Source organism: Euprymna scolopes, chromosome 17, assembly GCF_053919585.1.
Source record: "Euprymna scolopes isolate OS-2025 chromosome 17, ASM5391958v1, whole genome shotgun sequence".
NCBI lineage: Eukaryota > Metazoa > Mollusca > Cephalopoda > Sepiida > Sepiolidae > Euprymna > Euprymna scolopes.
Genome location: NC_136498.1, coordinates 64,283,922 through 64,305,753, shown reverse-complemented (window position 1 = coordinate 64,305,753; position 21,832 = coordinate 64,283,922). Strand labels below are relative to the sequence as shown.

General features: G+C 32.6%; 1 protein-coding gene across 2 annotated transcripts in view; it reads right to left on the bottom strand.

Annotated features, from left to right (window-relative positions):
* Positions 1-591: 591 nt before the first annotated feature.
* LOC145296760 (beta-1,3-galactosyltransferase 1-like) overlaps positions 592-21,832 on the bottom strand; it is a 66,889-nt gene continuing 45,648 nt past the window's right edge. For both annotated transcript variants that reach the window (XM_080142809.1, XM_080142811.1), the window contains one exon: positions 592-1,979. In XM_080142809.1, coding sequence (XP_079998935.1) covers positions 877-1,979 — 1,103 coding nt within the window. In that variant the 3' untranslated portion in view covers positions 592-876. The remainder of the gene's footprint in view (positions 1,980-21,832) is intronic.

Below are 21,832 nucleotides of genomic sequence, written 5' to 3'. Positions count from 1 at the left end.
ATATATATATATATATATATATATATATATATATATATATATATATATATGGTATTGTCTGTGAAAGGAACGGCCTCTACCAAACTCCTCTGTCAATTTATTTAGACTACAGACTTTAAACTTCATATATAGGAAATTTGGACCTGCGGAACAAATTCGATTTGGTCTTTAGCCGGTAAAAATAGCTCCTAAGGCGTCAAATTGAAAAATAAAACTAAATTTGGCAGGCGTAAGTCAACTTTAAGTGCTCTTTTACGCATGCGCAAGTATATATTTCTACGTTAAAGACGGTCTATTATTATCCATTTCTTATCCACCTTAATGTAGCTCAAATGGTAACGACTAAGGCTGGAGGGCTAAATGTTTTGGTTTCGATCCTAGCTGATGGCACCCAAGACACACACACATATATTACTTTTGAAAGCACTATTATATATTGGGTACAATATAATAACTAATAGCGAATTAGTCCCATAATAATAAGTACGAAATCTGCATAAATTAAAATATCATATTTAAGCGTATTTTACGACCGGGTAACGCCGGGCGGCCTGTTAGTTTATTATAAAACAAAAAATCATGAGGAAAACAAAGGGGTAACTCAGTTTATTGCCATAATATGTAGCGATTCTTTTAAAAGAAATTTATGTTAACATTTATTTGTTCCGGTTTTTGAAGAAAAAGGCAATCGATTATAAACAGTTGAAATTGGATAAAGTGTAAACTTTCTTAAATGTCCAAGTGTTACAGAGTCCACGTTTTATGATGGCGCCGTAAATTATTATTTAAATACTTAAATTAGAGCCACAAGGGGAAACACGATTCCTATAACTGAAAACTGAAAAGTTCGCATTTTATGACGGCTCTTATAAATCATTATTTCAATAGAGGAAATAAAGCCACAAAGAGAAACATAACTCCTATAACTGAAAACAATAGGACGTTCCTTTTACTCAAAATATAATGACGGCTTAAAACAACTACGTTAATCGCGAAACAAGCCAAAAATAAAAGCAAATATATACAATTAATTATATTTTTAGCTGGAGTTTTGACGTTCTCTGGTGGATTGTTATACCGCAAAATTCTCGGCCACACGTAATTAATAACACACACCTCGCACTTAGTATTTATACGATCCAACGGAAATAAAATGGTATTTAAATTAGCATATTTATCGAAAGTATGATACTGCTGGATCGTCCTTTTATTTACATCGATTGAGATTTTGTCCTGGACATTGGAAATGACAAGACCCAACTTGGCTGACAAAACGCCAAACCATACGTCATCCGGCATGAAAGATGGCGTGTCAAGAGACATCTTGTACAATTTACGAATTATTTGCTGTGATGCTACATACCCGTTGCCATTACAAAATGCTGGGTAATGTTTGCCCGGATAATCCTTCCAGGATACTCCGTGTTTATGAGTAAGATGCCTGTTGGCATCAACCCCCTCTCGAGCAACCCAACATGCGATAAAATCTTCATAATTTTCCGTCTCAAATATTTCTTGTAAGTAAGTCACCGTTTTGAAGATATCGACGAACTCTTCGTCGTTACACACCATCACAAACGTGGAATCGGGACAATACGTCAATGACCATTTCCAGGCCATGACCGTCTTAAGATCTAGATTTTTGTACATTTCAGGGAATGACTCTTGGAGGATATCCTGATATTTGGCCTGTTCCTCTTTTAGCAATCCGTTTAAATCTTCTGTGTTGTTGCCAAAGAGGAATGCTAGTCTAACTGTGTCGTTTCTGACTTCTTTAAGAGAACCCCATGTTCTTCGGATGCTTTTGCGTCGGAGTACATTCCCATGAACACTACGAACCAGGATCAGCAAGAAAACTTCATCATCACTGCAAATGTTCGGTGAATTCAAGATGAGGGAATAATTGTGAGGGTTACAATTTGGCGGCGAGTCCAAAAACTTTCGAGGGACATTCTTTGTAATACTCTTCCAGGGACCACCTGCAAAATTTAAAAGGATAAATAAAAATTAAATTAGTATCTTTTCTAAAAAAAAAAAAAAAAAAAAGATTTAAAGAAAAGTGAAACATTTTCTTGAAATTTCGAAGAGTAATTTATAACAAACTAGCAAATGTATGCGCCTTCCAGACGTAAAAATCTAAGAGATTTGTGAAAGCATACACAAGCTGCCGTCAAAAAGGTTCCAGACTTGTGTTGTAGAGGCTTTAAAATTGTCAGAGGCTCTTGAAAGTTCAGTGTTATTGATATACGTCTTATGAGATGACTGACTAATGTTTATAATTTCAGGTCCAAATGAACAACTGCAGAATACCCCTACTGTCATAGCTTGTGAATTTCAAAAATGCAATCTGGACGAAAGAATAGTTTAGAAGAACGATATGCAATAAAAAAAAAAAAATCTGTTTTAAACTTGGAAAAAATGCCATAGGAAAATATAGAATGTTTCAAACTGCTTTTGAACCATCTTCCATGAATCAATTTATCACAAATATATTTCAGAGGTATCCTCCATCTTCAGTGTATTATATTTGTGATAAATTTCAACCAAATAAAATATTTGTTTATTTTCCTAATATTACGTTGTGATTTGGCTTTCAAGCGCACTTGATGCGTATTTTATTTTGTTCAAATTAAAACAACGTTTCTATTGAACTCTCATTCTTTCACGTTATTCTCGCGTTAGCTACACACAGTTATAACATTTCACAATACAACCGCTAGAAACAACGCGCGGCTCTTTACCAACAGATTTCTTTCTCCAAATTTACAACATGGCAAGGAAGAAAAAAAAAGAAACAAAACAACACACTGAAGATGGAGTATACCTCTGAAATATATTTGTGATAAATTTCAAACAAATATTTGTTTATTTTCCTAATATTACGCTGTGATTTGGCTTTCAAGCGCACTTGATGCGTATTTTATTTTATTCAAATTAAATCAACATTTCGATATGAACTCTCCTTCTTTGACTATATATATATATATATATATATATATAAATAATATGGTGTTCTTTCTGGCTGTGTGAAATGGATTCTACCAAACTACTCAAATTTTGGTTCATAAACTTGAAACTTGATATAAGGGATTCAAACCTATGGAACAAATTTAATTAGGATTTTAATCGGTTTATAATTAGCTGCTAAGGGGACTGAAAAAGTGACACTAGGCTGATGTATATATATTTACTAGTGTTGGGATGATTAATCGATATCAGAATCAGTATCTGAATCGGGAAAATTTGAGCCTATTTTCCGATGCCAAAACCGATTCCTTTAATTATCTGTTTTATTTGATTTTGTTTTTATAAATCATCTTCCACTGCTTGCAGTAATAATAAAATCATAAACATTTATTGATTTAAACTTCCAGTGAGACTAACATCTCGAGATCATCCCGTAACAAGTGTGTTTTTACATTTGAGAAAATACATGCGCATTCAAGTTCTGTAATTGGTGCAAAATAACAATTTTCTCATAAAATATTTAGAGATTTATAAAGAATCAGAACCAGGATTGGTAATTTTATTGAAATCGGGAATTTAGTACGGAATTGGTAATTGTATCAGAATCGGGAAAAATATTGGAATCGTCCCATTACTAATATTTACTATTTTTCATGCCAACAAGGCGTATTGCAACTTCGATGCAAGGGGGATATTATTTGCAATCATATCCAATAGAGAAGTGGAGAGTTTAGTAGCAAGGTGTCTGTTCAAATTACATTTAAAGTTAGTATGGGCAGGGAAACAGGGAACATAGAGGGAATTCCAAAGTCCGAGTAGAAGGTTTTACAATATTTAGGGACCTCAACAATTAAATATTTTGCGGATTGTCAGGCTAGTCAGAGGTATGTATGCCGAGAGGGCACGTGCTATAGATTCATCGGATCAAATTTCATTAAAGTACTTGTAAAACAGGCTCAGGGGTGCAAAATTGCAGTGATGGGACAGAGGTTGGAGCTTGGTCGATAGTGCGAGACCTATTAGATTTAAGACTCTTTTTTGGAGAACTCTGTAATACACTGAGCCTATAAAGAGGAAGAAATAACTGAGAATCATAGCATTATGGACATTATCCCTGCAAAAAGGAGGCTTAATGCCTGGGGGGGGGGTGATATAATGACAAAAGAATAGGTAGTACACTACCCCGACCACCACCAAAAGAAAAAAATACAGAAGAAGATAGTGAGAATATTGTATCATGACAACTAAAGAGATACTACATCCCTTTTATTCTCTAAAAAGGGGATGTAATACCTGGGACGATTAGTTCTGTCTCTGGAAGAACGATTTTATGATAACAGAACTGATACTACACTACCTTCACCCCTTTTTATAGTTCATTGTATTTCAGTCAGTTTTATAATTCACTAGCAGTTCAGCCCGGCTTTGCTTGGGCCCTATACACTGTCCATAACTTGATGTGCATATTTATATATACATTAAAAGTTTGACTCATGTTTAGGTAACCTACATCTAAAATTTCAAGTGTTTAGACCCAAAATTGGCGGAGGAGTTTGGTAGAGTCTACAAAGGTCAACTCTTTCAACTTTGACCTTTTGGCAGCAAGTTATTTGCACAAAAACTGATTAAAAAGCTTGTTATATGTCTGAATACTTTTTTATGTAAAATTTCAAATGTTTAAACTCAAAATTGGCTGAATAATTAGCCAATTTGACCACAAAGGTCAAATATTTTGAACTTTGACCCCTTGGCAGCCAAATTTTCGTCCAAAACCCGATGAAAAAGCTTTTCCTATGTCTGAATACACTTTACGTAAAATTTCAAATGTTTAGACCAAAAATTGGCTGAGTAATTTGGTAGTGGCTGCAGAGGTCAATTTTTTTTTAATTTGGCCCCAATTTTGACTCCCTTAACATTTATTGTTTTGGGCTGAAATCAAATTAAAAAGTTTGATCTATGTCCAAGTAACTTACATCTAAAATTTCAAGTGTTTAGACCTAAAATTGGCGGAGGAGTTTTGTAGAGTTTTCAAAGGTCAGATCGTTCAACTTTGACCCCTTGACAGCCAAATTTCTGGTCGAAAACAGATTAAAAAGATTTTTCCAAATCTCAATACCCCTTTATGTCAAATCTCGAGTGTGTAGACTGAAAATTGACAGAGCAGTTTGGTAGGCACGCGCACACACACACACACACACACACACACACACACAAACAATTTAACTTTTATAGATATTAGTGTTGCGACGATTAATCGGAATCGAAAATCGGAAAAATCGGAACTTTTGGGGATATCAGAATCGGAATTGGAAAAATGTGTGCCTAAATTCCAATTCCAAAATCGATTCTTTTAATATTTTTTAAACTTAATTTTCCATTGCTTGTACTGATGATTATAAATCTTTATTATTTTTAATAAATTAGTAAAACTAAACTCTAATAATAACATCCAAATAAGATGTATTTTTTTTTATTTGCGTAAAATAAACAAAACAAAACTTGAAACTTCGCAACAATTTACGAGGTAAACTCTACAACAATGTAGTTTATTTAAAAGGTATCGAACTAATTGTTTAAAAAAAAAGCAATATTTCGTCAAGAAAAATAACATCAAGCATTATTGCTAATTAAATAAAAATAGAAATAAAAGTTGTTTTTTAATCTTTAATTTATCTATTTTATTTTGTCCAGTTGAGTTTTGTCTTGTAGATTTTTGTCTGCTCACTCACTCAGCATTGACAAATATGACAAGGAATGGACAAAACGTTGAGTTGAAGTTGAAATTAATTTGTGAATTTTAATGCTTCTGTGTGAAAAACTTTTAGCATAAAATTTTCTTTGATTCTGCGGTTATTATTTACTTAAGGATTCATAGGCGTCAGATGTCGTCTGAAGCCCGATCAAATGTTTAAGTATTTATTCGCCTTTACTTGCCAAATGTCTAGATGATGCTTCTCACTCAGAGTTCACAGTTCAAATGTATGGCTAAGTTTTAATTTTTAGAGCCGCTTCATCTGAAATTGTTTTTTTTTTGTTTTGTTTTTTTTACACAGTGATCACCACTTATCAAGGCCCGGAAGCCACTCAGGGATAAGGGTTATTGCAAGTACATTACGTTAGTGTGGAGATTTGATGAAGTGTTTACTTAAGGGGGCGGTTCATTAGGAATTTTTTAACATTGGACTTGAAGACATCCAAGTTGTAGTCCGGTGGGAAGCAGGCAGACGGAACAGAGTTCCACAGGCGTGCAGTTCTAAGAAAGAAGCCTTGTTCATGGAATCCGCGTTTTGATTTAGGCACAGATATAGATATGGCAGCAGTATTCCATCCTTGGACGTACTTGGCTTTTATATAGATAGAGACAATGCATCAGTAGTGATATATCTTCTGGAGCGGTAGAAGGATCCCACCATCTTTCCAGCGACCATGGCAACAGACTTGATGTACGTGTTCCATTTCAGATCAGGAGTAAAGGTCAAACCCAGAAGCTTGTCAAAACACGGGGCCTCACCCAGACGAGAGCCATCCATCACAATTGATGCCAGCTGGGGATCAGAGCGTTGATGATGTAAGAATAAAAAAATGGTTCAAAATATACATGAAATCTCACAATAAATTTATCAAAAACAAAGAGAAAACCTTTACATGTTTATCAAACTTAAAAAGAAATTATATCTACATTTTGAAGTTACCCCCCACCCACCCAATGAAAATCTACTTTTCGGGGCGATATTTGTGAACTCACTAAGAACAGAACTATTTTAGAATTTAGGATAGAAGGTTAGTAGCGCATATAAATTTAAGGCAATTATTGAATAAACATCGATTGAAAATAGCTCGCTGTTCAAGAGTCTTTTTTAATTAAAAATATTTCCCGATTCCGATACAATTACCGATTCCATTTTAAATTTCCGATTCCGATACGATTTTCGATTCCGATTCTTTTAAATTTTATAATTATTTAATTAGAGATTTGTTGTGTTTTGTAAATTTTAAAATCATTACATACGCTCCGCTAATTTCCGCGTATATTTTTCTGAAATTTTTTCTTTGTAATTTATTGACAATTGTAAGACAACAAAAGATTTATTTTTATTTAAAACAAAGCCATACCAGATTGTATTAGTTCGTCGTTAGAAGACAACCTGCTACATGTTACTTGAAAGTTTTCATAAATAGTTGAAAATAGTCGACGATTGAAGGCAAAACAAGAAAACGATGTAAGAATAAAATATTTAACAACGCCCCCTCCAACTTTTACGAACGAATTTTTAAATAAGAATGTTACTAATTAGAAAACAATTTTTGATATGGAGATGGTGTGAGTTTTGTTAACTATTCAGTGCCTTCTCTCTATGAATGAAGTGAAAATTTTATTTTAATTATAAACAATTGGTGAGTTATTAACTTGATTTGCTTTACTGTGAAAAAAAAAAAACAAAGCAAAAACAAAATCGAGATACAAATAATATTAATAATAATAATAATAATAATTGTAGATTAATACTCTCAACTAAATCCTCATTCCAAAATTAAATGTAAATTCTAATAGGCGATTATATGCGAAACTCTTAAAAAAACTTGATGGGAAGAAAAACAATCATTTTAGTATTTAGATTTGGAGCTCAGTTTCGAATATAAATTTAACGTAAAATGATCATCATTTCTGGGCCATTCTAATTATTTATGGATGTTAATTAAATTGTTTAACACTAACTTAAATTCAACTAACAATGTCGTAAAACCATGTGTAACCGCTTAAAAACGAATTGGTCTACGGCAGCCAAAATAATTATATTACATAGTCAGGATAGGAGGATGATATATATTGTTCTCCAACAGATAAAATGATAAATTGTTTATATTGTTGTTTAGCCAGGGGATATGATATCGACGTATCAACCGAATCATGTTGTATCATAGTTATCACACGGGTATATATTACGATCTATATTTACATAAAGGTATCATTTTTTATAAGAAGAATAACATATATTTCATACCTTTTCTTTCCCCAAGAGTTCTTCTATCTTTACTGCTGAGCTCTATGATGAAACATGAAATGACTGACACCATAACCAACTGAGACCTTTGTTCTTTCTTCTTTTGTGAAACCACAGCACAACACTTTATATTTTTAAAATATAAATTGATTTCAGCTGTCTCAAATGGTCTTCACAAGGGTCTGTATTTGGTGTCTACATGCTTCTTCTTCACAACCTCGCTTCCTGGCTTGAAGCATGTCTGTTCACTTCCGTGACAAAACTCAAACTCTACTCTTTTCTCTCACCTTCCCGACCTCTTGACCGCAGCTCCCTTGCGTCATCATTAAAAAAGCAAACGTATCTCAACGTGCAACCTTTCCACGTATGCCTGCCCAAGGTCATTTTATTAAATGATTTATCTAACCATCCTCAGCTAAAACCTATTGCTACACTTTATTCTCTAAACAATAAATAACTCCCAATATAAATTATTTTAATAATACCACTGGATATATAGATAAATAAATAGATAGACAGATAGATCGATAATAACTAATTTCACTTTTAACCATGTTATTACCTAACAGTAATAATATCTTATAAAAATCGATTTTATTTGGTTTTAAAGAACCCTTAACATTTTAATATATTTTTTAAAATAGGTCGAGCCTCTCTAATAGAAAAAAACGTCTTGTATCGGCGCCTTTTGAAATCCTTGTGTGTAATTGCGCGGTTTAAGCGCCAAATTTAAGAAACGGAAAGTCACACATTTTAGAAAACATTTTTTTCATAAATTTAAGTGAGAATATTTGAAATTTGAATTTACAAATTTAAATCAGAACATTTAAAAACATGAAAAGGTTAAGAAATGATAAAATCATTTTTATTTACTTTTTTTATTGTTGCTATTTCCGAATTTTCACAAAAAGCATTGTTGTATCAAGGAGAAGATAGTCCGATGTAGTTTTCTTTTCTTTTTCATCATAATATTAAGAGGTCAAGCTTCCCGAAGAGAAAAACGTCTTGTATCCGTGCTTTTTTAAATCCGTGTGTGTGAAATCGCTCGGTTTAAGCGCGAAATTTAAGAAATTTGTTGTTGTTAATAATGTTTCAATCCTTTTAAAAATAGTTTTACATTTTTTTTAAATAACTGTATTTATGAATTTAAAATAAGGCTATAAATTTATATTTTGTGAGAGAACTATTGCAAGGCATCAAGTCGATTGAAAATTTACAAACATACTTTTCGCTTTTTTTCGACAAAGTTATCAATGACTCTATCAAAATTCACTGTATCGACGAGTTCCCTCTCTATAGAGAGGATTGCCAAGTCTGTAAGCCTTGTCTGGATCATTTTTGATCGAAGGTAGTTTTTTATGAGCTTCAGTTTTGAGACAGAGCGCTCAGAGCTGGCAACACTAATAGCTCGGTAAGGAAAATTCACAGCAAGATCACAATATTAGGGACGGAATCCCCAAGGTGGTATCTCTGTATAAAGTGCAAAAGTTCAAGAGATCCATTGATTTTGTCTTTGCCTGAAGCTTTCACAAAATACTGTAATCTCTTCCTTTCGACAAAGAATTTATCTTTTTCTATATGTTCGTCAACTTCAGCAAGCTGACAGTCATAATTATCATCAAGCAGATTTACTTGCAAGATTGTGAACTTGGTGACATTTGCAAGATATTTCTTCAGTCAACTTGTCTATGACAGACAGCATTTCCTGTCTCAACTCAGTATCAAACCCTAGTGCTTCTTCCCATTTCAGAGCAGGTTTTTTTTACTCGTCTATTGCAGTGTCCGCCATCTTTTCTCTATTCTGAAGAAGGCAATCTCTCAACACCGTCAGCCTGACAGAACTTTGTTGCAGATCGAGTCACTTTTCTTGAAGATAGTTCTGGGCATCATTGATTTCTGAGATAATAGTTTTCTAAAGGCTTAGAAATAAAATAAACGGAAACGACAATACCGAGTTGAGAATTAAAGATGCATCTGATCTTGTGGTTGCATTTTCTCCTTCTTCTGTGAGCTGTTCCAGGGCAATGATGACTTCCAATAATATTTTTACCACAACATTTACAGCATCTGCTCGATTATTCCATCTAGTTTCCACAGCCCGCTTAATACTTAGACCGGTCAACTGAATCAAGACGTCCCAGCGATGTGTAGATGCAGAATAAAACGAGAATAACCGGTCCAGTATGCAAAAAAAAGAATGTAAAAGAATGAACCGCTACAGAAGCAGCATGTACACAAGCCAGATTGAATGAATGGTTATTGCATGGCACAAATAAAGCTTTTGGGTTGATTTCGGAGATTCGTTTCTGCACACCCGATCGGTGGCCTGCCATAATAGCAGCATTGTCAAATTTATGGCCAATACAGTCACCAATCTGAATCCCATTGTTCTTCAGTTCTTTCAAAATCAGTTTAGAAATGTCCTCCGCGCTTTTACTTTTGTCTCGATGAAACGGAGACACGATTCCTCCACTGTCACTTTGTTTTCGTCAAGTTTTACATAGCGCAACACCTCACTCATCTGGTCTTTGTGAGATACATCAGGAGTGCTATAAAAAATCATGCAAAACTATTTGCTTTCCTTGAACTGGTCGATGATATTTTTTCTCCTGCCTGCCTTGCCAAAATGCTCACAAATTCATTTAGAATTTCTGTAGTGATTTTCTTTCCCAGGTTAACTTTCACCAAATGTTCACGGAGCACAGGGTCATGCTTGGCCAATAAATTTACCAATTCTAAAAAATTCCCTTTGTATTTGTTATCTCTTTCATCATTATGGTTGTCTTCCCGGTGACCCCGTAGCGCCAGATTCTGCCTGGCGAGAAACCTGATGATGTCCAGCAATCTAGCTAGAATTTCCCGCCACTTCTTAGATTCCTTCTCAATAAGATGTTGTTCTACTTTGTCAACTACCTTTCCTTCAGCAAGTCTATAGTGATAAGTAAATGAAGACGTAAAACAAAACCTCTTTCCAAGGCGTTATTGAACAAAATTCACAGCTACTCAAGCAAGAGATAAAGAATTCAGTCTTTTAAAGAAAAAGGAACTTGCAAAATCACGTGGCAAGAAACTGAATTTACATATCTATTTTTTTTTATTAGTAAGAACAAAACAATTTAAATATAACAAAGTCGGATCTCTAGATCCTTCTAGTTGAGAAACGCTTGAGTATGAGATGTTCTAGCTTCATGTTCATATACTTTTGGCTTTAATTTCCACCAATTCGTAAGACCTACATCAGCAGAAAAACACGACAGTCCAGTTGCAGCAGAAGCAAAATAATTTTCTCATCGTTGCACAATTTCCGAAAGAACCAGCTAGTTGTAGGGAGAGTAGGTAGTGGTGATTCACCACTACCTACTCTCCCTACAACTAACACCTCGTCCCACTAATAATAATATAGACTTCTAATGATAAGGATTCCACCAGACTTTGAATTATTTTCGCTGAACCCAAAAACAAATTTATACAAGCACTTGCCCGATTCGGATATCTACACAGCTATGCGATTTACCCAATATATAACTTGGACCTTATTACCCAACTACTGTAAAGAACGCCTACCATGGATTTTACCAAGCAATCTGGATCTAAAATTTTCATATCCTTTTCTGCAAATCCTCTTGCTACAGGTCTTCTGATAAATTATGTTGACTTTGACTTTCCATGTTTCACTGACTTTAACAAATAGGGTACATATCTTTATAAATATTTGCTAATATTTTCTCTCCTCTGATGAGATGGTAGACATCGAAACCCTATAGGTTAAGGAGATTCTATAATATTCTTTGTCTTGCTTAGAATAATAAAAATCTTTGATATGAAACTCAACCACTTCATTTCAATAAGGGTTTTTTGAAATTCATTGAATCACAATTTAATTTATTTGCTCTATCTTGCATATCGAGCAATTCTTATTTAGATGGGATAACTTATAGAATATTACCGCCAGTAATATTTTGTAATATTTTGTAAACACAGGTTTCCATACCAACTGATTGTTAAAAACTATTCTGAAGTATATATATATATATATATATATATATATATATATATATATATATATATATATATATATAGGGTGACCCAAAAAAAACAAAGGACATTCAATTGTTTTTCTGGGCATTTTACAGTTAACGGAGAAAAAGGCTAAATACACTAGTGTTTTCATGTGATGTTTTGAATATAATAACATAATAAACTGGTTATGACCAACGTTTAATTCCATTCGAACACAACACTAAGAAACAGGGCCTAATTAGAGTTGGGGCCCGTTTCCTTTGGGTCACCCTGTATATATATAATTAATTTTTACTATAATAATTAAATACCTACAGACACTAGTGTTTCATCCTTTCGGAAATCTTAAGTGCAGGGTGTCACGATTAACACCAGTATTAACACCAGTTGACAGATTCGAACTCGGCAACAAGAGCCATCTATGGCTCGATTAGCAAAGACCGTATCCATTCGGCTACCATTAACCGCGCGAAATAATGTTGAATTTAAACATTTTACATTTTTTAAATGTTCTTTACGTTAATCAGACAGTGATCTAATCGTTATACGATGGTCTATGCATAAGAGCTAAATTGACCGACTTTTATTTCAACTGAAAGTGCTCAACGATAAGAAACGAGTTTTTAAAAGGTGATGTCATAATTATTTTTTTACTATAATAATTAAATACCTACAGACCCTAGTGTTTCATCTTTTCAGGAATCTTCATATATATAGAGAGAGACCGTCACTACCCCATCCCTAAAAACAAGAAACTTACGGGGAAAGAGTATTTCATTTTATTTTTTATTTCATATGTTATATATGTTTTGGACCACTTTTCCATTTGGTTGGCTGGTTGGTTGTTTTGTTTTACGGCATGTCAACCCTTTTCAGATTATTTAATGCCGAATCTGGTGATTTTGAAGAACGATTTTTAATATAGAATATCTGTTTTTTTTAGGTCGTATTCTATTTAACTCATAGTTGGGACCTTAACAGGTACTACCACTCCGGGTTAGAGTGGACCTGGGAGAAATGGCAATTAAAGGGTGGCTCCACACTCCCTAAGGCCTACAAGCTGGGGCCTCACCATCGGATATAGTTTTAGGTCATATCCAGGACCTCCATTTGGTTGAGTATTTTATTTTCTATTTTTGAGCACTTCAGTTTTCATACATGTACGCGAAAACAAATTTGAAAACGAAGTCTCTCACCCCTACATCACGAAGAGGGAGACATGTTTCACCTTTTTAAATTTTTACGGCTCTTAAAAAGTTAATATTTAAAGTGAAATAAAGAGCGTTTAAAACTACTTTAAAACGCCAATAAATGGTTCAGATATGTTGCAAAGTAACTTTTATAGCCAATGAGAACATTTATTTGTTGCATATTTGATTTTTTACTACTTTTTCGAATCCCTCTGAGCAAACCTAAAAAATAATTAAAATCCTATTACCAGAATTAATTCATCATAATAAATTTCGATTTAATCATAAATATGTCAGTGATTATAAATTTTTGTTAATAGTTTGAAAAAATCAATTACTCCGTGATTGTTTAAAACTTGACAGAAATTCGGCAGTAATTTAACTGTCAAATAGAAAGCCATTTTAATAGTATTTGAGGTGTAGCGCTTAGTTCCCATTTAAAATTATATTCCCTGATATGACGATCATAGAATCTGTTTACAGTCGATTTTTATTCCGTACTTGCTTAATGTTTCTACAATTCCAAAATTACGTAATTTCCTGTTTCTAATTTTCCATTGTATATTTTAATTATCAGTGATGTTTGAAAGTATTTTTTGACAAAAATGTTTTATTTAATTTTGCAACATTTTTGGAAAATGTAAATCAACTTGTTTCTTTGAAAGGTTACCTAGAGAATTCATGCGATTTTTTTATTTGAATTTCAATAAAATGAAAAGCTATAGCAAACATCTAAATGACTACTTTAAACACAGTTCCTGATTTCAAAAAAAGAAAAACTAAAAGATTCATCTGCCTTACTTTTAATGCTAGGTTTATTTATGGTGTCTTTTAAATTCAATAAAAATCCTCCTAAATTTGCTGATGAGGAGACCGTGCTTACCAAAAAAACTATATATAATTGTTCTACATAACTTCATGTATACTACAATAAAAAGCACGGATTTCCGAAACGATCGTACAGATAATTGATTTTGTTGTTGTTCCTTCTTATGAAACTGATTTTTAATTTGATTGAAATTTGATTTTTAAATTAAAAAATTTTTTTTTTAATTTTTAAATTTTTAATTGTAAATCACATTACTTAATATTGAATTAGCTCTAGGACATTTAACTATCGATCTTATTATATATCTAAATTACAACGAGCACTTTCTATTTCCTGTATTTTAATTAAACTAGTAATTTCACTGTCACATTAAAATACACTTAGCTCTTTAGACTATTGTTCTAATCTCCTTTAAATTATATATATATATATATATATATATATATATATATATATGTGTGTGTGTGTGTGTGTGTGTATGTGTGCGCGTGTGTGTGTATGTGTTTATTTGTTTTTATTTTTGAGATATTTCTTGAATGAATTCAATTATTTATACGAAAATGCATTTTTACCTAAATGCGAGTTGGAAATAATTTTCCCTTTTACCAATTTAGTACCTCAAAATGGTGAGCATCATATATATTGTTTTAAAATATAATTATCCACTAACACGTTTTTCGTCGTCTACGACTCATTCAGCCACTCTGATAAGTCGTAGACGACGAAACAAGTGTCAGTGGATTACTATATATATATATATATATATATATATATATATATATATATATATATATATATATATATATATATAGAGAGAGAGAGAGAGAGAGAGAGAGAGACAGACAGACAGACAGACAGACAGACAGACAGAGAAAACTATTTCTAGTTGCATGGTTATTAGGCTTTACGTCATGTCAGTTATTTATTTTTAAAATGCACGGATATTTTGCAAGCAAATAGTCTTTAAACGATATTATCTCTTATCTTATAATAAAAGAGGCGCAGTTTTCCCCTCTGAATCAAACTACACAAGGTTTGCAATCGCACATGGCGCATGCGCATTTATACGTCTAGCCTATTACGCACTATCTTATGTAACTTTAGAACGGCATTACATAAACATCTACGTGTGAGATTAAAATGTTTCTTTACTTCCGAGGAACGCCTCGATCACAATCTCAACATCTGCAGACGAAGTAGATCATATTTTTATCCCTGCCTATTCTGTACGACCACTACTCCCATTAGACACCGGCGCTATCTCCACATATTTCTACTCTGCTGGATTTGCACCGCTTTTAACTGATTAATATCCACATACAGATACAATAACGTTTACACTTTCTTACTTCTAAATAATAATTTCTCCCTTGCCGATATCCACCACCGCTGATTGGATGAGACCTAGACATGCTTCTATTTGGATATTCACTTTTTCCACGATTGACCGAACGGTTCCACATTTTGCAAAACATGTCGCCATTTACTTGCATATCCATTCGCTTTTATTTGTTTCTTCCTAAATTACTTTGCATTACTTTTCCTATATTAGATAAAGTCATTTCGTGTGTCATTGTATTTATTCAGCGACAGAAATTCGCGATTAAACGTAAATAAATCCCCGTCTTCCTTCATCCTCTCCCGTCATTGCTGGCTCTCCCTCTCTCCTACTCTCTCATTATTCCTTTATCAATTGCTTCCCTTACTCCATCCACCCCTACTTATTAACATAGAAGGGAAAAGACAGATACAACACGTATTTGTTCGGACATTACTTCATAAACGCTAACACCATTTCGATTGCAATATTAATTCAGTACTGAATACTTATGTAGAACAAACAGAGAGAGAGAGAGAGAGGGAGAGAGAGAGAGAAAGAGAGAAAGACAGAAAGACAGAGAAAGAAAAAGAGAGAGAGAGAGAGAGAGAAAGTGTGTGTGTAATAGTTAACTAATTTCAGCAATACGCACGTATTAAAAACGTTACTTCCGAAAGAAAAAAAAAAGTTATTAGTGGCTAAATCCGTCATCTCATTTTTTTTTTTTTTGGTCCTGGATATGACCTTAACCTATATCCAGTGGTGAGGTCCCAGCTTGCAAGCCTTGGGGGGTGTAGAGCCATCCTTTAATTGCCATTGCTCCCAGGTCCACTCTGACCCGGAGTGGTAGTACCTGTTAGGGTTCCAACTATGGGTTAAATAGAATACGACTTAAAAAAACAAATATACTATATTAAAAAAATCGTTCTTCAAAATCACCAGATTCGGCATTAAATAATCTGAAAAGGGTTAATATGCCGTAAAACAACACAACCAACCAACACTAACTTTTCATCTAAGCGTTACACGTTCGAGCCTGAATTTTTCTTCTTTTTTTGTGCGAGTACTAGGTGCTATTTAAATTTTTGTTACGGGGTTGCTTCAATTTCTTTTTTTTTCTTTTCGTAGGACACGCACAGGTAATAACTATTATTATTTGTTTTGTTTTTTATTTTGTGCGTACTTTAAGCACTGCCAAATGATTGCGAAGAATGGAGCGCATAATCCCGTGACGTCAAATTCGTGTTAACTAAACGAAGTATAGTTAACACGAAGTGATTACTGATTTTTTAAAAACCTTTGTTTATCTTCTTTAAACTGCAATTAATAATTAATCTTTGTTATAATTTTGTTAGGTTTTAAGATTTACACTGTTTAAGGATTAATAATATTATAAACAGTTGTACATTAAATATGAAATACGGTTTTATTAAATATGTACGACTGTTCATTTGGTTAATTACCAGTTTCCATAATTATTGGGTATAAAAAAAAAACAAGATATGGTACTAATCTACAGAATGTTATTTTTTGTGCACAAATATTTTTTAATCGATTTTAATTAATGTTTATATAATAACTTAATATTTCACCAAAAAAATTTAAATGCCATTAACATTTTGAATTACTGGAATTTTTAGGAGGTTTCTTTTTCTTGAAAAGTCAACTGATAGTAGTATATATTAATTGGAAAAAACGCTATTAAAAATAATAATAATAATAATAATAATAATAATAATAATAATAATATTAACTTTATATCAATTTTTTAATTGCAACTTCAAGGTAAGTTTTTGTTCTATATGTGGATTTAAACTTTTGAAAAATACATATTTTTTACTTTTTGGAACTTTTATGTTTCGTAATAAATAGAAATTTGGATCACTTTAGATATATCTTGTTCAAATTTCGAAAATATAAAAATAGGGAGGGATGCACGCACTAAAAAAAAATATTTCCCTTCATATATTTTACGAAACTGTATTTTATATGTAATTTCATTCAAAAATGGATAAGTATCGAAAATTTCACGAAAGTCTGACCATTAGTTGATTTTTGCAAGATTTATTAACCACGTCCGAAATGCTTACTACATGGGAAGGTTATTTTAAAGAGTCAATTATGTAAACACGATTTTCGTCTCGCAATTTCATTATTTTCGTACGATGGAAAAAACATTTTTAAATTATTACTGGTTTATTTTGCCCTTCGTCTTTTAAATGGTACAAAAGTTATATTGATAATATTAAATTATAATAAAGTTACATCGTGTTATACATGGGGGGTAATTCTGTGTAAATTTTAGAGGTGCCTAGCGTACTTTAAACATTTATAACTAATATTTATTGTTTTGTTTTAACGCAAATTGGTCACTAACCTTAACAGACTGTTTTCGCATCATTTCCAATAAATTTATTTGTTACAGGTACATATATTTACAAATGGCTGCGAAAAAAATTTCTAACACACTGTTTCATAATTTTTACTGTTTATTATTTTAAGAAGAAAACGTTCTTTTTATATTGTTTCTTATTTTTTTTTTTCATAACCGTTTACATCGCATCGTACAGGTGAGTACAGGAATTTAGTTCCTTTTAAGTGATAAATTGTTCGAGAGGATTTCGCCACCTAAACTCCAGTATTGCTAACAAAACTACTATACCTTCACCCATACTCTGAATCATACCCTGCCCGCTAGAATAGTATGCACGGGCCCAACGACACTACAACCACCAAATTTTTCTGTTCGGTCACTTTCGGACTGCTCACCACCTGATCTCAAATAGAGGTGTGTATTCCGAAAGCCGTTCCATTATGAGTAGGTTGGGGTTGGGAAACAACAACAACAACAACAACAACAACAACAACAGCAGCAGCCATACTTTAATTTTTTGCCGCAGGGAGCGGGCCAGGCTACTACCGAGCAACGCCGGTTAACAGGTCCTGCTAGTACTATATATATATATATATATATATATATATATATATATATATATATATATATATATATATATATACTAGTTGTACCCTGCCACGCGTTGCTGTGGCTTAATTTCGTGTAATGGAAAATTCTAATAAAAAAAGAAAATGCATGTTTCTTATATTCTTAGTACAGCAATCCACTCCAAAAAGTTAAAAAAAAAAGGCGAAAATGAAAAAAAAATGGTACTCTTGCAGAATTGGATCCGGATACTCGGGAGTTACCGTCAATCATGGCTTGGGCTCGACCAACATTCAGTGGATTAAGCCGAAAGTTGCTAAAACGTTGAAACGCTAAATAGTTTTCTGTTTTATTGTATTAAAAAATGTGAGTTTTTAATTAATATTTGGATAAGGGGGGGGGGTACTATACACAGATTCGAAAAAGTTGTCCAAAAACGAATAAATGAAAGCAAAGGTAAGGTAAATTATGCTTCTATCTAACTGCATTATTTTTTTGTGTTTTTATTTAATGTAAAATGTTTAATCGGCTCAAAAAACTCCGTGTTTATCGATGTATTTGAAAAAGATGAATGGTCGCGGACTCTGTTGAATACGTTAAGTTTGGGAAAATCAGTTAAAAACTATACAAAAGAGTGTCAGGCACCTATTGATTATATGTTATTGTGACATAGGCTGACATATTCGGTGGGTTTCTGATAATATTTTGTATAGTTTTTTTAGTTTTAAATCATTTTCTAAAACTTAACATCATCAACAGTGTCCGTCACCGTTTGTATTTTTCAAATACACTGATAAACACTGTTTTTCGAGCCGACTAAACGTTATAGTAAATAAAACGGGTTTGTATTACTGAACACAGAAACGAAAAAGTTGTTGAAAAATAAATATAACAAATAAATGTTATCAAAGGCAAGATAAGTTACTTTTCTACCTAACTGGATAAGATTTTAGTGTTTTTATTTAGTGTAAAATGTTTAATCGGTTCGAAAACATGTAGTGTTTATCTGTATATTTGAGAAATACAAATGGCGCCAGACTGTGTTGAACACGTTAAGTTTGGGAAAATGAGTTAAAAGTAAAAAACTATACAAAATACTGTCAGGAACTCACTCAATATATGTTATCGTGACATAGGCAGGCATGTATTCGGTGTTTTTTAACAGTATTTTGTATAGTTTTTTAGTTTTAACTCGTTTTCCCAAACCTAATGTGTTTAACACAGTCTGCCACCATTTGTAATTTGCAAATATAGCAGTAAACGCTGTGTTTTTCGAGCCGAATAAACATTTTACATTAAAAAAACAAAAGAATTATCCATTTTGGTAATAAAGTTACATATCTTGCCTTTGATAATATTTGTTATACATTTATTTTTTTACAACTTTTTCGAATCTATATGTACAGTAGTACAAACCCAATAAAAACACTAAAAATTATCCAATTAGGTAGAAAAGTAACTCATCTTGCCTTTGATAATATTTACTTGTTATATATTTGTTTTTGTTGACAACTTTTTCAAGTCTTTGTGCAAGTACAAACCCAAAGGTGTATTTTTCTGTCTAATTTTATTTTTAGTACCCTCCCCCCAAAAAAGATATTGTGAAATTTAAATTTAAAAATTTCACAATATCTTTTTTTGGGGGGGAGGGTATTTTTTTTCACATTAGATCCACCTCCACAATTTTCGACTATGCTGAATAAGAAAATCTCATTTAAAATTTGCAGAGGCAATTAGTTTTCGAGATATAAAGACCTGTACTATGTACTATAATTCACTGACGGCCATGAATAAACACTCCCAACCTCCCCATATTAAGAACGGCTTTCGGAATAAACAACACCCATGCCTAACCACGTGTTTTAACCTTTTACCTGTCTTTGTCTTTTAAAAACGGATTTTGGAATAAATACCACCATTCTCCCCATGTTAAGAACGGCTTTCAGAATAAACACCCCCAAACTACCCATGTTAAAAAATTGTGGAGGTGGACCTAATGTGAAAATTTACCTTTTGTTTTTTTTAATAAATTGTTAGCTGAAAGCACAGAATAGTGACAAAACACTATCCCCTCCCCTTGGTAAGAATAGCAAAAAAAAAAAATAAATAATAATAATAATGCGTTTCTTGGTAGAAACTTTTCTGTATTTCACCTAACAATTTCTGGTGCTAATGAACTTAATGATCTGCGCTATTTTTAAATCGTATTTCCAAGTTTAATTAAAGTTTTATGATATGTTTTTTTTTATTCAATTGTAAGGTTAAAGTACAGAATAGGTACAAAACAAAATTAACCTGTAACGTATAATTCATTAATTTATCCTATTTTCCTTTCTTTTTCTTTCTTTCAACTATAACGTCCGACAATTCAAAAATTAATTAATAATAAATAATAAACAATAAATATTTTTCAATCTCTCCCCGCCCGGCTAAATCACTTTAAACCCCATTTACAACCCGTTCTTTCCTCCTCCCACCCCACCACACCACGCCCGCTAACACTAACTCTGCAACCTGTTGCCATGGTGATCTTTTAAATTAACTGCTAACTGCTACTTATGCCGTTATAAATAAGAATAGCGTATTTTAATTTTAAACCGTTATAAACTAGAAAAACGTATATAAAAATTAACACATAATTAATATTTAAAAATACCCCCTCTTATTATATACACTCCTACTACTTTAAATTCCAACGTCCTCTCCCTTCCACTCCCCCCTTCTTTTCTAACTCCCCTTCATCTACGATTTTTCCATTCTTATTTGATATTATAACTTAGTCCATCTATGAATTCTGACGATGCTAGTTGGATATTTCCTCTTCTTTTTGAGGATTTTCCCCTAGCTGAAACAATATGTAAACTCATTCTGGACTCACAGTAATAAATTTCATATATATATATATATATATATATATATATATATATATATATATATATATATATATATATATATATGAAAATTGAGTAATATTATCACTCCGAGTCAAGGTGAACATTAGACAGCAATGCTTTCCTTAAAAGCTTTCAAATTCAGACTTAAGTATAGAAGTTAAAGGGGTTACAAAGACAAGCAGACTTTAATGAAAATCGATAAAAATAAGTAAACGTAATTTTTCGCATATTAGAAAGGCTGGAAGGAAACGTAATATTATCATAACTGATATATATGTAGTTTGCTAGGTTCTATTGAAGAAAAGTTTATTAGGTTCATGGTGAACCTATAGGAAAAGGTAGCAGTAGTAAAAACCGATCATTCATATGGTGAAGTTTTCTCTTCCCATAATACTTTATTTCGCTAACAAGGTAACTTTATTGGTACTGATAATATGTATTTTACTTCGTTTAATAATAATATTCATTATTTTATTATTAAACGTTTTCTTCGCATGGTTCAGAATATGAACCAAGATGGCGGAGTGTCCTTTACGATCTTGGACCAAGGTGTTCGCTTACTTAATGTTTGTTTTCGCCCATTTAAAATCTTGTCTTCTGTTTACATTTCGACTGACTTTCTTGCATTATGTCTTCAACACATACTTTGCATAGTCCTCACACTGGAAAC